Source organism: Haliotis rufescens, unplaced genomic scaffold (genome assembly GCF_023055435.1).
Source record: "Haliotis rufescens isolate VD_foot unplaced genomic scaffold, xgHalRufe1.0.p SCAF_14, whole genome shotgun sequence".
NCBI classification, from domain to species: Eukaryota; Metazoa; Mollusca; class Gastropoda; order Lepetellida; family Haliotidae; genus Haliotis; species Haliotis rufescens.
Window position 1 is genome coordinate 22,991,439 of NW_025963824.1, and position 17,123 is coordinate 23,008,561.

The window sequence follows — 17,123 nt, forward strand, 5'->3', positions numbered from 1 at the left end:
TTAAAGAAACCTATTTATCAACTATGTCACGGCTTCCTATACATATTCTGGTCAGTGCCAGCCCAGTGGTTGATAGCATGAATGCCGACACATACTGTCTGGGTACGATGACATGCTATCAGATATGTTATAGAGCCTGTTGAAAAAGTTATAAACTATGATTTCTGAACATGCGAAATATAAAAGATATCATGACTTAAATGGATCTTTTAAAAGAACATTGGCCTATATTGAAGAAAAAAGAACTGTTTAAATCAACTTCGAGCCATGCTCATTCTGATTTAGTGATGGTTTTGCACTATACTATATACTTGTTTCATTTATTGTAGTGGCACAAAAGAGCAACAAGCAAGGGCCCCAATCCCTGACTGGTGTCATTGTGGGTGTTGTAATAGCTGTGCTTTCACTTGCGGCCGTCGTTGCTGTGCTGGTTTACATGCGAAGGTCAGTCGTGAACAGTATATGGTTATAAAACACCGAACTTGTAAACGCTTCGCATCAAACTTATCATTTAGTAGGATACTGTAACGATACGTTTTGAATATCAAGTATTCACAAATATAACTGCTATGGCTGTCATCTTTATGTAGTTTCATTCTGTCTTTCCAATCATTACCTATCACAGGTGTGCCTTCATCAGCTAATTTCTGTACAAGTGAGGAAACTCTCTATATAGCTACCTGTACTTTAATAATTTATTTGAATTTGTTTTGCTGTAACAAATGTTATTAGCCAATATTTTATGTTGTCCATGATTGTCACAACGAGGAACAGAGTTGCATAAAATGACAAATTGAGGTAAGCGTGATTGTACGTTTTTATAAGGACCAATGCGACCAATTATCTTATGAACTGAAATGTTTCTAATTGTGTGTATATAGTTAAAGGATATTTCGTTTTCAGTTTTTCAAATATCAACTTTTTACCATCTCAGGTATTAATTAATATTCTTCTCTTGAAACACGTAGAAGAAGAAATTCACAGAAAACTGAAACGGAAGACCAATTTGAGGAAAGTACCACTGAGAGTTCCTTCATTGCATCCAGTAAGTAAAGCTCATGAATATTCCTTATCTTCCACAAAATCAGGTGTATTCTCAAGCACATTATTTCTTTTGACACAATGAGTAACACTACTTCTTTATATGAAATGCTCCAGGCAAGGAAGCCATGTTAAAGTATCCACACTAAGAACGTGTACCTGTGTAATCTTGAACAAATGTTCTGTTTTTAATGATCGATACATTTTGTTTTAGGGTTAGTGTCTCTACACATGTCATCAAGTAAAATTTTCAATGTTTTGTTAAGAAACTTGACAATGTCACATGTGTTTCAGGCGAAAGGACAGCATCCCCATCCTTGAAGCCAACTAAGCCTGTTAAGCCACCAAAGAAACAGAAACCTCCCGCAGACAACGTGTACGAGAACTCGGACCACTACTATAACGTCCTCCCAGCCCCTGTACGCCTGGACAGACTCATGCAGTATGTCAGGGAGAAGGTGACGGGCATGGGATTCGAACACGAGTACAAGGTCAGATTTGCTTGTATAAGTGGGATAAACTTTATATTCACTTGCAAGTTGAAACTAAACAAAAGTATTCCCTTAAATTAGACAGAAATAAAATGTTGTCCAGAGTCACATGTAAAGTGACCTCCACTTCAATTACCACGGGTTTGGAGAGAGATTGGCAGAATCGGAAAACAAACACATGGTCATTTATACATTATAAAAAGAAGCCCTGACCCACTTTAAAATGTTTTTATATCAGTGAATAATACAGAATGGAGATCATGTGGACATCTTGTATGGGATCAAATCAATATATTCCTTCGGGTCGTAACTCTTCTGTTTTTATTGCAAAGCTACTACGTCATGGACTGAATGGAGAGCACACGGAGGGGAAGAAACCTGAAAATAAGAAGAGAAACAGATTTCTTGCTCTGTTTCCATGTGAGTTGTGTACTATTTTTGAGAAAATTCATACTGGTTTACACATGGTCATGTTAATATTTCAAAGATGAGATGGAAATAGTGGAAAATGTTTTATTGAATACAAGACGGAAATGTCATAATGTCATAATCTCTTTTGTCCGTCATTAAATGTATCTAGTTGATTTACATATTGTCCTGCACACCAATAACATCTCATGTATATCTTCTTTCTGTGCCTGACAACCCATCTAAAGACTGCCACACTTTCAAAATGTCATCATATTTTAGGATAAACATTTTCAATGGACCCTGTCAAAGTATTAGGTGCCAGATTACCAGAATAAGAACGGATCCCTGTGTTATCAGTGGAGAGTACACACGTTGAAATATACATTGTACATAAAGTAAACCTTTTAGGTCAAAGTCGATTCAGCCTCAGTGTTTCAGTGATTAATCGGTTTCAAACAAAGTATGAACACATAGTTGCGTCCCTTATTACTGCGGAGATTCACCAGTCCTTGGGTCCGACTGAAGATTTGTTAGGATTATAATGTTTAGTTTGTCATCACCATATCCATGGCAACACGCATCTACGACATGTTTCGTATTCAATAGATGATGCCAGTCGAGTTGTCCTGTCCCCTGATGGTGACGCTACGTGTGACTACATCCACGCCAGCTATGTACAGGTCAGTTATCACTGTTGATAATCTCTAGTGATTACTGGGCCACTATAGACAAACGCTTGGGTTATATTTCCGAAGAAGCATATCAGCATAAATGATATTACAACAATTTGAGTTGTGCTATTTGTACATGGAACGTTCCGTGATTAAGGAATAAAACAAATGTCGGATGTCTTTATATGTATTTATATTTATTGACCTGAATTTGTGAATTTATGTCAAGCAACCTTGTCCATCATGCATCTCTCGTCGATGGGATATTTTTCATGTCAGCTGGTAGCACAATGACACACAAGTGATATAATTCCAAAATAAATTAATCACGAAGTTAATTTAGGATTTGACAGAAAAAGTTAATTTCTTTCAGGGTTTTCATGAAACCAGTGTCTTCATAGCTGCTCAAGGTATGCCCCACGTTAATTCTTCCTACTTTTAAGCACTGGTACATCACAAATGACAAATTAACCAGCATTTGAATTAAGGATACAAAAAAGACCGTTACGTCATACTGATTTTATTTGTAAGTGTGTGATTCTGTTTCAAGAGTTATCAAACATCCTTTTACCTTTTGTAAGAAATACAATTCCGTGAATTTTCACCGCTATCCTTTCAAACGCATTTGAATGGTACTAATTTTTGGGGGGTTTTGCTATGTTTAGTCGGGTTATGGTTTTGGCATTAATTAACGCTTGATTACACTCATATAAGACATTCGTTGCATTTATTTAAACCCTTGGTTGGTTTCAATGTTAATTGTCACGGCGGAAAGTCGATAAAAACTCTCCATATTGCAGGACCAAATAACGTAACTGTTGATGACTTCTGGAGAATGATATGGCAAGAGAATGTGTCACAGATTGTCATGCTGACCAGGGTAATGGAACTCAACAGGGTAAGTCCCTTTAATACTGATTATCTGTTTCCCTTTGACTAATCGAACACAAGCCTTTCATTAATAGTACCATTAAATACAAGCATGTAAACCGACAATCCATATCCATAGAATACGTACGAGAACATAATTATGCTAACTGATATCAACCCATGTTTGTTATTTGTCCTTGGACTAGGTGTCGGAATTCAAGATCAGCACCAGATATATTTCTGCTTGAAATCAGTAACAAAACGTTACAAATGTGCTATGGAAATTCAGAATAGCATGGTTAAAAGTGCTTTAAAAATTTTCGTGATTGATATTAAGTGATTTCACTGCGTTTAGGTGTAATAATTGTGTGCACATTACTGTTCATATCATGTGTTTACATAGAAAAAGTGTGAACAGTACTGGCCAGATGGCATGAAGGAAAAGAAATGTGGAAACATTCTAATCAAGCCACTCCTCTCAACTGTCAGGGCGGATTTTACCATCAGGAAGTTCCTGGTTCAGCATTCCAATAAGGTAGTTAAAACTGACTTCTTCAGATAGGAATATTGTTTCTGTTAGATTAGTCTTTGTTTCCCTAAATTTGCCAGTAAGGTAGCAGTGATATGACCGAAGTACTGACGAAAGAAGCATTGAACCCGGGCGTTCTTCATCTCTCAGTCTGTGAAGGATTGTTGGATAGTTGTATCCCATTTACTCATAGCATGATCCAGGATCCATGCAGCCATAGACTCATACAACATCACAACCAAATTCCCTTCCAGAATGCAAGTGTAGCTTTGTAATAGAGCATACATGTATGTTGCCGTACTGAAATATTGCAGAATAAGGCAAACGAACAAACAAACAACGTCTTAACTGCCCAGGCATTATCATGTTGGAATGCATAATGGGAGTGACGTGTGTCTGCGGAAACTTCAAATCGATATCGATGTACAGTTCAGTTGTCCATCAGGGGAACTGGGTTGATCCTCTCATTTAGCGAGATTGTTGACTGCACTCTCACACTAGTCTCGTTCACGTCGACGTCAAAATACACCCGACATCTTTCGTTAAAGCACACAACCCTCCACGTCGCTGTCGACGATGTTAGGGCGTCACAATAGCACACTGAACAGGCCGTCTGAATCGAAGAGCTGCCTCACTTATGCTGTTCCTCGCCGTCTAGGCTGATACCCTTTGTAGTCCTAGGTACGGTAGATGCTATAGAGGTTTCGTGGTCGACCCAGGTGTAGCTGCCCTAGGCAATAGTGGCGACACATAATCTACCGGATCAGGGAAAGTCGCATGTTGTCCCTTAGTGTTGGTAACGATTCTAGAATCAAGTTCTGGTGCTTGGGACCAAACCAATGACCTTGTTTCTTTCTGTTTCACTAAGCCGCCACAATGTGTTTTCTGTTGTGCTCTAGACGAAAATCCTGCACATTCTTCACAGCCTTCTAAAGGGGCCGTCACACCATGACGTTCTGGTCAACGTTCTCTGAACATTTCAATCGTTCAATTTTTTAGCGTTCTAGAATGAGGATGACACATCTGGCGTGTGATTAACGTGTGCCTAACGCATGACTAGCGTGTGTCTAACGCACGAGAAGCGTGTAACAGCGACCAAGTAAGATACCCCTGAAAACCATTAGCGTGTGCTAACGTGCCACTGGCGCGCGACGAACGATTTGTCAACGTTAGACGAGCGTGTTGAGCGTGTGACTAACGTGTGAATAACGACAGAATAGCGTCTTGCTGGCGTGTTATTTTTACGTGCGCTAGGGGACCGTTCAGCGGTCGTTGACAGGTCGCCAGTGAGTCGTTCAATGCAAAGCAAACGATTAGTAACAACCAAGTAACGCTAGAGTAACGACTGACTAACGATAGCCGAACGCGTGCAACGCTAGGCGAACGTTAGTAAAACGTTCCACGAACGTTCTTAAACGTTCTTCAGCGTTTAAAATTAAACGTTGAAGAACGCTGGTCTCAGTGAGAACTTTTGTGCATGTTCAAAAACAGAATTCCGGACCAGCGTTCTCCGCCGATTCCCGGCGATCACCGACGTTCACTAGCGTTCACACAACGCTCTTCTGGCGCTATCCCAGCGACCATGGGCGACTACCAACGTTTCCTCAAACGTCATAGAACGCTGACCAGAACGTCCCATAAAGGACATGTGCTCATGTTTCACGCTCAGATCGCGCATTTACAATTCACGTGGATGCGTTTGGGCGCGTTTGCATGTTCATGATCTGTATTTGTATTTGGCGACTGTAAAAATGGCGATCTTCTTGGACCACCATATTGCATTATTATCATGATCCCTCTATTGCTTTGGGTGATACTGAGACACATATTGATGATTTCATTTATTTGTAAAAAAATACTCATTTATGAAAAATTAGCCTCCCTATTAGACAAATGTTTGCATTATATACATTTCCAATTAAAGCCCTCTGACAAGAGGACAGTGACCCAGCTTCACTTCACGTCCTGGCCTGACCATGATGTTCCTTCAGCGCCGGCTCTAGTCGGCTTCTGGAAGCAGTACAGGGGTTTGGTGTCATCAGAAGAGGACATTACCGGACCGGTTGTAGTTCACTGCAGGTACGAAACATACATGCTTGTGTAATATCATGCAAAATAGTCTCATAACATATCAATAATAACACACGACAGGAAATGGATTCCATGCCACTCGATTTCGTGCATTTTTATGTTACCTAGCTAAGTATGATCGAGAACATTTCATCCAGTAGATATTCCGATTCTGTACAGGAAATAAATGTACTCATTGTAGCTGTATTTTCGCTGTATTGATAGTGCTGGAGTCGGTCGGACGGGAACGTTCATTGCTCTGGACAACCTCTTTGATGAAGGAGAATCTCAGAACAAAGTAAACGTGTTTTCGTGTGTGTCCAAGATGAGAGAAGCCAGGATGAACATGGTTCAGACTGTGGTAAGAACACATTTTTACTGTTGGCGACAAATGACTCCTGTTTCCTGTGTCGGTATAACATGGTTTGAAATATTAAAGAAGACAAATACTATGTCAGTGTTGTAGGTAGGCCAGCAGCAATATCATGCTTAGCAATGTTTCATTATTGAACTGTAGAATCGTCGGAAATATCTTTAAACTGTTTTAAAAAGAAAATTTACCCGATATTGAAGTTGTTTTTGTCAAAAGAAAATCGTATTTATAGGAGCAGTACCGTTTTGTCCACGAGTCTGTCATGGAAGCCCTAGAGAGTAGGGGCACGTTCTACACTTTGTCCGACTTTGAGAAGAAGTTTGGTACCGAGGTGAAATATACCAGACAACAGGAAATGGAGATGAACAAACAATTTCAGGTGCGGATGATCATCAGTTAGAAAAGGGAAGGCGTGATTTGTTATAATATTTAAGTAGTTAACTAGAAGACGAGAAGTTTTCCCAAAAGTGAAACAATATTTTGAACATTTTACGAAGATATTGCACATGTTGTGTCGTTATCATCGTGTTCCAAAATGAAAGTACAAGATCATATCATTCCCCCCTATATGTAAAAGTTGACAGTAAGACTTGCCGGAATTCACATTGTCCAGCTAAAGGGTATAGATATGATATCACATGGTCCAGCTAATGGGTATAGATATGATATCACGGGGCTGAAGCTGGATGAAATAATATGTAATCATTCATTACCGTATTACCCATCGCTCTCTTACTTCTCTTCAGTGATATAATACATGTGTCAGCTAAACATGTGTGTTGGTTGTGTAGCTAGTATTAATTACAGGGAATGTTTTTAGCCGGATTCTCCGCAAGATGAACCATACATGCCATTGACATTGGTGCATTTTTAGAGTCAGTGTACACATGTCCATTAACAGGACTACAAGGCTGTGCTGAAGTATTTTCCATTCTCACTAAAAGGATTGTCATTACTTCCGGAGCCATTTCTTTAGGAAAGTATGAGACTGACCTTTACCATTTAACACGAATTCGAGGTCAAGAACATGTTAACATATATTGCGAACACGTTTACAGTTTTCATTGTATTTTGAAAATTATGTTTATTAGAATGATCTCAGTTCCTTTCCTTGAATAGGGTTTAGCTACTACTTAGGGACTGACATTGGTATTTTTTTATTTAATATTGTGGCAATACATGTAAAACACACGGATACATACTATTCCCTGCACATGCATATTTCGAATCGTACAGTGGACTTGTAGTCTTACACAGAGATTTCTTATGATTATGGAAATGGCTTTGCTGCTTTAACGTAAATGTAAATTTATTTAAAATGAAAGTTGAAAACACAGTATGATCGTATGTTTAATCATCAATAGTTAAATCCTGTTTCTTTTGTTATAGTTATCGTCCTCTCAGTAACATATGCATGTCAGTAGTGTTGCAGTCGGTGTTGATTGCGTTCTTCAATCAAAGGGACACAACTCCATCATCCCCGAGAACATGCGTTTCAACCAAAAGGCTCCATACTTTTCAAAGTGTGCTCTGTACATTAATGAAAATAGTCAGAAAACGTTTTATTGATATGTTGTGTTTGTAATTATGTTAAGTTTATTCTTTAAAAAACACTGTATTGTACTTATGCATTCCTACGTATGATGTAATGACGTGTTTATGTTTCGTTTGATCAGTCTCTTGAATACATGAAGATGGAGATCCCAGAGAAGTTGGCATCTGATGCTTATCTTCCAGATAACATCAGCAAAAACAGAAACAAGGATATTGTCCCAGGTTTGCATCTCGTCTCGCATGGTCCGCCATGTTTAAAGACTGACTTTTCCTCATTTTCCTTTGCAACTGGTAAATGAACGATTTCACAAGTTATGCTGACAACGTCTTAACCTCCGTATATATATGTGCCTATACAAACTTAATCCACACCGAATCTAAGGTAAACAGCAGTAGTGGTAAGAAAACGTTCTTGTCCATTTGCACGATACATCCAAATATCATGTTATTTGTTCCAAAGATCATTTACATTATACATGTGTACAAAGTGGGGTTTTGTCGTTTATCTCATGTGATTCTAGCGAACAGAGTCCGGCCCTTTCTATCAACTCCTGTCGCAGATCACAATGATTACATCAACGCTGTCGTACTTCCTGTAAGTATGTCGACTGTCTTTTCAAAAACATTTTATCTGCTTACATGTATATACTAATGATATGAATTGCACTGGACATTAGGATACGTATGAGAAATCGTTCCAAGTATAGCTTTGACTCAATTAATTTGAGGAGTCTTGAGAATATATATATTTCACTGTCTCGTGTTCACTCTCCAAACCTAATGTAAGCAAAATGCTTACGACCTCCTCAGTCATGTTAGTTGTATTGATATGTACATAGGTTCGCCCCTTGAACTTGACATTTGTAAAACTTATCAACCTAGTGTATATCTAAACACAGACTTCATATAAAAGGTGAGGTGAGGTGAAATTGGGTTTAACGTCGCGTCCAAGATTATTGTACTTATATAGCGACGTGCATGCACGTGTGTGTGTGGCTGCTTGTACTAGTCCGGACTGATGCCGATTTATAGTGCTAGCTCACTGAGATACCATCCCGCAGTTTAACATGAATACCCCACTCAGACACAGTGTACTGACTCCGAGCCGACCAGTCCTTGTTTTAGCCCCTTAATACCGAGCGCCAGACAGGGTAAACAACATGCACAAGTATCATCTTTTAACGTCTTTTGGTATGACGCGGCCGGGGATTGAACCCCGGACCTTCCGCTCTCCGGGCGGACGCTCTACCACAAGACCACGGAGGCGGTCACTTCATATCAGACCCGTGAAGATCCGGGGTAGAATATGTCTTCAGCAAACCATGCTTGCTGTAGAAGGCGACTATGCTTGTCGTACGAGGCGACAAAGGGATCGGGTGGTCAGGCTTGCTGACTTGGTTGATGCATGTCATCGATCCCAATTGCGTTGATCGATGCTCATGATATTAATCACTGGATCGTCTGGTCCAGACTCGATTTTTACAGACCGCCGTCATATAATTGGAATATTGTGAGTGCGGCGTTAAAAACCGAACCAACCGACCAACTTCATGTCACATTCTTTAGAACTTTTGAAATGGTATCCACCCTGTCCAGTACACTCATTTTCAAAATGGACGTGGACAAACAAAACGTCAACGCCAGCGAATTATCAGTCAGAATTATCTGCTGAAACTGATTCATTTCGACGTAAAAGGCAAAATCGCAAGAACTTTAGTCACTGTAGAACTTTATGACCCTGTCACCGTCATGAATAACATTGATTGACTGAATGATATCAATTTCGAACTAGATTACGTAATTTACCTATTTTAAAGTCTGCAACACAGCCCCTGGGTCTGCTAGCAACCCAGACACCGCTGACGCAGACTGTTGTAGACTTCTGGAGGTTGGTATATGACCATGACTGTTTCACCATCGTGTGTCTAGAGGATAATCAGGTAAGTGATGCATGAACTTCAACGACACACATATATTTGTTAGACTCCTGTGTGCATTTGCCGTCTGTCCCACCAAGAACAACACAGTAGCATCTCATAAAGCATTGGCAGTTTTATTGTTGTAGAGTCAGTGGAATTACGTTCATGATCGAGTTGTTACCGAAATGTCTGGTGTCCGTAGCCTGCAATGAAGTATTGTTGTATTTACTCAGCAAAAGCGAGGGTAATCATCACACTAGTTTCGTGAAATCATACGACGAGAGTGCAATATTGTCTTTATAGCCATTATTTCTTAATCGTTTTGATCTACCCGTAGAATCTTAGAAACCCACAATTGTCGAATGACCTTCACAATCTCTAGCAATAATGTCGTTTCTAGTGTGTCACAATAAGATTCGAATGACGTCAACAATACACTTGTGCGCGAGAAGTGATGTTTGCTCTTGTGCATATACGATTTTGATGAACACGGTTGTATCTATATAATTTACAAGTTACACCGTTTCTTTCATTCTGATTGGCTGAATGAATAGTCACCTAATTTGATATTTGGAGTTCACACACCTGTAAACGGAGAGAAAAGTTCACACGTTGTGAACAATTTTTTCTGAAATTGATCGTGTAAACTTTTGCCGTAACTACATTCCGGCGTTAACCCGAACTCTCGATCTGCGTTTACAATCAACTCGTTTTTCTATTTTCTTTTTAATCCATCGCAATCTCGAGGTTCACACAGTTTAACCAGCGTTTTCCAATAGTTCATACATCAATGAACCCATCCAGCCCGACGTTCAATTCTTAAATATACAGATTTCTGAATGATTTCTTTTTTCTTTGAAGGCCTTATATCCAAGACAGAATGAGACGTTGAACATAGGACCGTTCCGCATCACTACACTGCAGGTGGACACATCCCGAGACAGTTTTACTGAGATGCAGCTTAACTTGGCTCTCCGGGAACAGGTAGTGATGTACCAACTGTGGTCCACTCGGCTTATGTCTTGACTTACTTATTGCTTACGGAAGAAACAGCGTAGTAATCTTGTATGCACCGATCCCTCTGCATATAGTTCGTATGGCAGGGCGGCCGGTTAAAGAACAAATGTCTTTTAGAGTTAAAAGTATAAAACTTGTATGTAATGCCGCCGGATTGTACTGTATACTGTAATAGCCATGTGAAACCAGCGCATCAGGTGCAAATATGAGTTTCACTAAATGGTGGCAAAAGCTAACGTCAGGGATGGGATTGAGTCGAGTGTTGGTATACTTGTACCAAAGGAGCCTTTAGACACTTCCAACTCTCATAGCTCATGTCAATAAGGAATTATATACTATCCAGGAACACTTTCTTAGTCAAGTGTCTCTATACTTCACTAATAGCCTTCTTATCTTTAGGATAACACCCATCAACAGATCCGTGTGTTCAAACTGAGATCACAGATTCCTGGACCTCCAGAACCATTCCTAGACTTTGTGAATGAAGTGGGAACAAAAGGCAGTTCCGAAGAACACAGGACACTTGTACATTGCGCGTATGTTTCAGACTGATCTGAGCGCTTTTTAAAAAAGTTGAATGTCCTTTTGTAGCATGTCCCATTATTTTCCATTCATCATAACCAGTTTCCTTTTTTATGTCTATCTACTCTTTGAGACTACTGTCTGATGCTATGGCATTGTATATATAAATATACAACACAATTTTCTATGCATCTTCTACAGCTGATATAATACTTTAAGTGTTTATCAATTCGAAACTCCGTGAGTACTGATCTTGGTGAGATTTGTTAAGTCAGTTAAATGTGTACAAATTTACAGTTTCAAAGTCTTACTTATGTTGTTTTCTCATCCTAATCAGTGACGGTGCCCGACTGTGTGGAGTGTTCTGCAGCGTCCTCAACATCATCAGCAGACTCCGACTGGACAAGGAAGTGGACATCTACCTGACCATCCGGGAACTTCAGTGTTATAGACCTCAGTTCATCCAGTCGTATGTAAGTATTAGAGACTTCGTCATCCAAAAGGGAACGTACACGTATGTGTAACAACAAATCAGCACTATGATGAGAAATACTTAACACTCATTGCTTCCACAACTTGTATGCAATCAAGGCGTTCACTTTGGGTTGATGTTATGGGATATCAAACGAATGAGCTCCTAATGTAGAGTTAGTTTACCTGACTATTTGAACAGAACACACAGCACGAGGTTTTAATGCTAAATTAATGTTACATTAGATAGATTGATATCTATGTAACCTGTAGACCGTGCCAGTTATCAAGTTAACATCGAGTTAACATTATGATATTGCCCTTCAATTACAGGAGTTTTGTTTAATGAGCGAAACGCAAAGTACGTACAATGTATAGTTAGGCAATGGTTTATGGTCAGTGTAAAATACTCTCGAGTGAAACAGACGCATTTTTTATAATAGTGCCACAACACTGTAGCAAGTCTAAAACTAAACACCATCCCGGTACCAAACAACCACAAATAGTGTTAGAAGTTCTAAGTCAGCAGAATCTGAGCAAAACTTTCAGAAAATTGCATCATTCATTGGACACAATAATGGCCCCTTCAATGAGGCACTTTTTAGGAAATGTATGCACACGCATAATTTAGCACATTTCTCGTGACCTCGACCTTTGACCTTCTCATAGCTTGTGACATGAAACAACTTAAAAGAGATTACAGTAAACCAAAAACATACAAAAATGTACATAAAAAAATCTTCGTATTCCCGAAACTACCGGAAGTAAATGGTCCGATTTGTCATTACGTGACCTGTAGTTAAAGTGGAGAGTTGACTTGCAGACGATCACTGTTTTCGTATAATGTTTGGCTGATTACTAGCGTTCACCATGGCACCACGAGACAATGCCTTCGATGAAAACGTTGAATGTTCACTCAATGTGAGAGTGAGTGAGTGAGTTGGGTTTAACGCCGCTTTTAACATTATTCCAGTTACATCGCGGTGTGTCAGCTTAATGTGGGAGGAAAGCCGTAAGTGATGCAGGTCTCAGGCGTTTACCACTTCGGTGAAACCCACGAGCACGGGTATGGACCTGAGAAACCTAGAAACATAATCGGGGTGAACCGGGATTCGAACCCACAATCATAGGTTTCTGGCGTGCCAATGGAACGCAACTCTGCACGGCGCCTTAGAAGACTGGGCCACCCGTGTCCCCGTTCACTCAGTGACGTTACACATAATCATCATATCGATATGAGCCCGTGGTTAGTCACTCAAGTATTGACAGCAGCGAGGACAGCGAAGAAGATCTACCGAGTGAAGACGATCAATCTGATGATTTCACGGAAAGACTAGGAAACTCAATATGGTGTCAAACGCTATCCTGCCATTTCTAAATAAAATGTATGTTTATCAATACAAACAAAATCGTATGATAGTTATTCTTGTGTGAAATATGCAAATTGTAGATTGATGCTTACTATTGTCAAAACATTGTTTTTTGTGTTGTCTTTAAGCCAAGTATGGGGCAAAAGCTTAATCTCTGTAAAAAAGAATGGTATGTGTTAATAGTATTGTCTTGTGATGGTTGTCTTCCCTATAGGCATATAAAAGTTGGAGTAATAAATAAGGATAATATTTCTGGATGAAAAACTTCTTTGTTACAATTAAGAGCGACGTTGCGGTGTTGGTTGTATTGCCGTTCTCAAGCAAGTGTTGTACAGAGTATGAAAATGTAGTCTTTTTCATCGTGTTTTCAGAAAACACATGCATGGTAGCACGTTCATTGAATATTCTAGAAACAACAAATCAGCTTGTTACCCATATTTTCTTATATCTTTCTCCAAAATCTGCCTCGAGCACATTGGAGAGAGAAATTCTTTCTCGTGAAAGCTAGATTCCACGGTGATCTGGACGACGTTTCCTCTGATCTTACCTCAGATTTAGGCACTTCAGAAGCGTTTTTTTCCAAGTCTCGGTAGATTTTAGATTCGGGAGAGAAGTACTTTCTCATACATTTTAGTTTCCACAGTTATCTGATCTCCATACAGGTCCTTTTTCATTTTTTTAGCTCAGAACTGCGTATTTTCAGACAGAGCGTTTTCAAAGTCTCGGAAGATTCTAGCTAAACGAGAAAATATGTATGTCGTGGTTGTATTTCAGTTTATACATAAAAAACACAATAAACAGTTCTGGGAGCGATTAGGTATTTGCCGTTAAGTCCATTGCGAAAAGAAAAAAATGTTACACTAGGAACACATATTGAACAGACCGATGTTATTTTCAACATAGAAATACTTAAGGATCTAAATATTGATTCACGTAACACCAGAATATGTAGATTATATGAGTGTTATTCGCAGTTTGAAAGCAGAGGTGTAGTATGTATCATATATTAGTAAATTAAACTATGAATCTCTAATTAGTTCACGTTGAGATTTGGCGAATAATACCCTTTCAGATTTTTAGAAACATATACTCTTCAAGAAAAGTAGGGGATCATGGAATATTAATGTTAATACTATATTAGAACAAATATTAGAGTTGACGACAAACATGCTATTATGTCTGTAATTTTACACCAAAATATATCGCCACAAATATGCGTAGGGTGTCATTCCTGACAGGTCGTGTCTGACGTCGTCGAAATGATTGTCAGCCCAATTTTTTGGGGCGGTCGGGTAGCCTAGTGGTTAAAGCGTTCGCTCGTCACGCCGAAGACCCGGGTTCGATTCCCGACATGGGTACAATGTGTGAAGCCCATTTCTGGTGTCCCCCGCCGTGATATTGCTGGAATATTGCTAAAAGCGGCGTAAAACCATACTCAGTCAGTCAGTCAGTCAGCCCAATTTCAACCTGAGACCTCACGACAGATTCGGTCACTACGAGTGAGCGACCCCCATGCCATATTGTTCAAGGAAGGCTCACTAGACAGTACAATCCAACCTTCACACTTTGTTTACAAGGCGTCTAGGCCGACACTTTGTTATTCAGGCCGGCAACGCCCGTGATCACCGTGCACGAATCGTCAATGCTCACCTCTAGAAGCACACCATCCATAAAATGCATTGATCAGCAATGAGCCCAGGACTTTTTCCCCATTGATAACGCCTGGGACATTATAGGGAGACGTTTACGTCAACGTCATAGACCGCCAACCACGTTGGCTGAACTTGGTCAGGCGCTGCAAGAGGCGTAGGACAGATTCCCTCAAATCGCTATTGGGAGACCTTATACGCAGTATGTCTCGTCGAGTGAATAAATGTTTGACAAAACGTGGCGGTATTACTGCTCCAAAAAGGTCAACTTTGAAATTCCCTATCTTACCCCTATCGTCCTTTAAGATCGTTGGCAGTCCTATCATCTACTGTCATATTTCACTACCGGTTGTAATGGTATCCCAATCCGTTCATTATCATCACGAAACAATTACAAAAACTAATATCTCTTGCAATTTTTGAAACTTTCCGAGTATCCCTATATTGTTTTGAAGAGTATCTAATACATAACTGACTTATTCCTTTAAAATATCTGTTCCTTTGTGAGCTAGAATAGTGTTTGAAACTACTTACAAAAACAGACGCTGCCTCGCCATGGATGTCCCTAAAATAAATACATACCACCATACAATTTCAGTGTGATACCATTGCCTTCAGTTTATATAAATGCATGTCCACTATAACCTCATTGCAGGTTAAAGTACCTTGACTCCAGCTAAAATAATGAGGAACATAAAAGCATATTTAACGGCTTCACTTTCGACATGGCAAAACATGTTTAATGCAAGATATTCTAACAGAAAGTCCTATGCCGTAATAAGAAAGTATAACACACTTTATTTTGGGTATGGGAAAGCATAAACTCCCGGGAAGAGAAAGTAAACACCCATGTTTGATGTTGGCTAAAACTGAAGCAAACAATAAATAGTTATTCCATGGTGATCCATTTGATATGAGTGTTGCAGTTGTGTTTTGGACTACATATTCATTAGTTGTAGAGTTTTGGCGGGAAATAAACGGTACTTGTTTAAGAGTCCAAATTGTTTCTATGGAGACACAAGAAAGTAAAAAAAGGGGAAAAAATGGAAAATATGATAAGGCAATAGTTGAGCATCAGGTCATAGGACATGTATAGTTTCAAGCTAACATATCCATTAGCTTGAGAGTTATGAGACTAAGTAACAAATATAATTAAGAAATAAATTGAAATAGAACCAGTTCATCTATAGAGAAATGCATATGCCAAGTTTGGTTGAAATATGTTGATCGGTTTTCAAATTATGGCCCGGAAACGAACCCTACCCTCGTTTGAGACAAAGTCGAAATTGTTTCTATATATCATAAAAGAATACAATTTCGAAAATTTAAAAAATGTCAAACGGCACTAATTCAGCTGATGAACAATGCACATGCCAATTTATGTTAAGAACAGCCAATCGGTACAGAGCAGAAAACTATATGTCTCTCCTCCCTTTGGAGAGGGGGGTGGTGCATAATTACAGTTGGTTGACATAGCTCTCACTAACATGTCACATATACCCAGGCCATGGGTTGGTGAAATACACAATGAAGCTACCGTAATTATTGCCATTCCAGTTACCATGACCATGACAGAATGCGCCACAAACATTATCACATTTATGGTCCTCCCTGAAGAATTGTACCAAATTATTAGAATGAACTCATATTGTGCACATAATGCATGATAGTGATAGTGGCCTTAAAAGTGAATTTTCCCTTCAATAACATTTGAATGTATAAGAACTACATGCATGCGACTGTAAAATAGCTGCAGAAGGTCATTTGAGTGAAACTGACGCATATTCTTTATGAGTGGCATTCGCTGTGACCTTGACCTTATACGTAATTCAATCACAGCCTTTCCGACGTGGGCCCTAAGGAAGACGTACCATGTTTCATATATTTATGCAAACTTCTTTCCGGCTATGGCATTGAAGATGACCTTGACCCTTGACATGATAAACCAGTGTGTCAAACACATTTCCCAGGGCGATGAAGGATATTCAAGTCACATGGCATACCCGTAACGTCCAAGCAGTCCGTGGTTTCAGTGACAGTGGCGTTGTTAAATGTCAGCCATTCGTATAGGAGGCTGAATAATCACGAGGGAGAAGCCAAATTTTGTTTATGAACCACAACATATTTTATTTCAGGATATCCAGTCTCCAAATTATTTCTTAAAA

The 17,123-nt window shown here is 39.4% G+C and overlaps 1 protein-coding gene across 1 annotated transcript in view; it reads left to right on the forward strand.

Moving 5' to 3' along the window:
* Positions 1-17,123, forward strand: part of LOC124131170 — a 57,512-nt gene that overhangs the window by 38,854 nt on the left and 1,535 nt on the right. The window contains exons 15-31 of the mRNA XM_048395166.1: positions 330-444; positions 969-1,045; positions 1,336-1,532; positions 1,865-1,952; positions 2,550-2,623; positions 2,988-3,024; positions 3,415-3,512; positions 3,888-4,019; positions 5,938-6,092; positions 6,309-6,444; positions 6,689-6,835; positions 8,133-8,232; positions 8,532-8,605; positions 9,828-9,950; positions 10,791-10,913; positions 11,346-11,482; positions 11,806-11,941. Of these exons, the coding sequence (XP_048251123.1) occupies positions 330-444; positions 969-1,045; positions 1,336-1,532; positions 1,865-1,952; positions 2,550-2,623; positions 2,988-3,024; positions 3,415-3,512; positions 3,888-4,019; positions 5,938-6,092; positions 6,309-6,444; positions 6,689-6,835; positions 8,133-8,232; positions 8,532-8,605; positions 9,828-9,950; positions 10,791-10,913; positions 11,346-11,482; positions 11,806-11,941 (1,949 nt within the window). The remainder of the gene's footprint in view (positions 1-329; positions 445-968; positions 1,046-1,335; positions 1,533-1,864; positions 1,953-2,549; positions 2,624-2,987; positions 3,025-3,414; positions 3,513-3,887; positions 4,020-5,937; positions 6,093-6,308; positions 6,445-6,688; positions 6,836-8,132; positions 8,233-8,531; positions 8,606-9,827; positions 9,951-10,790; positions 10,914-11,345; positions 11,483-11,805; positions 11,942-17,123) is intronic.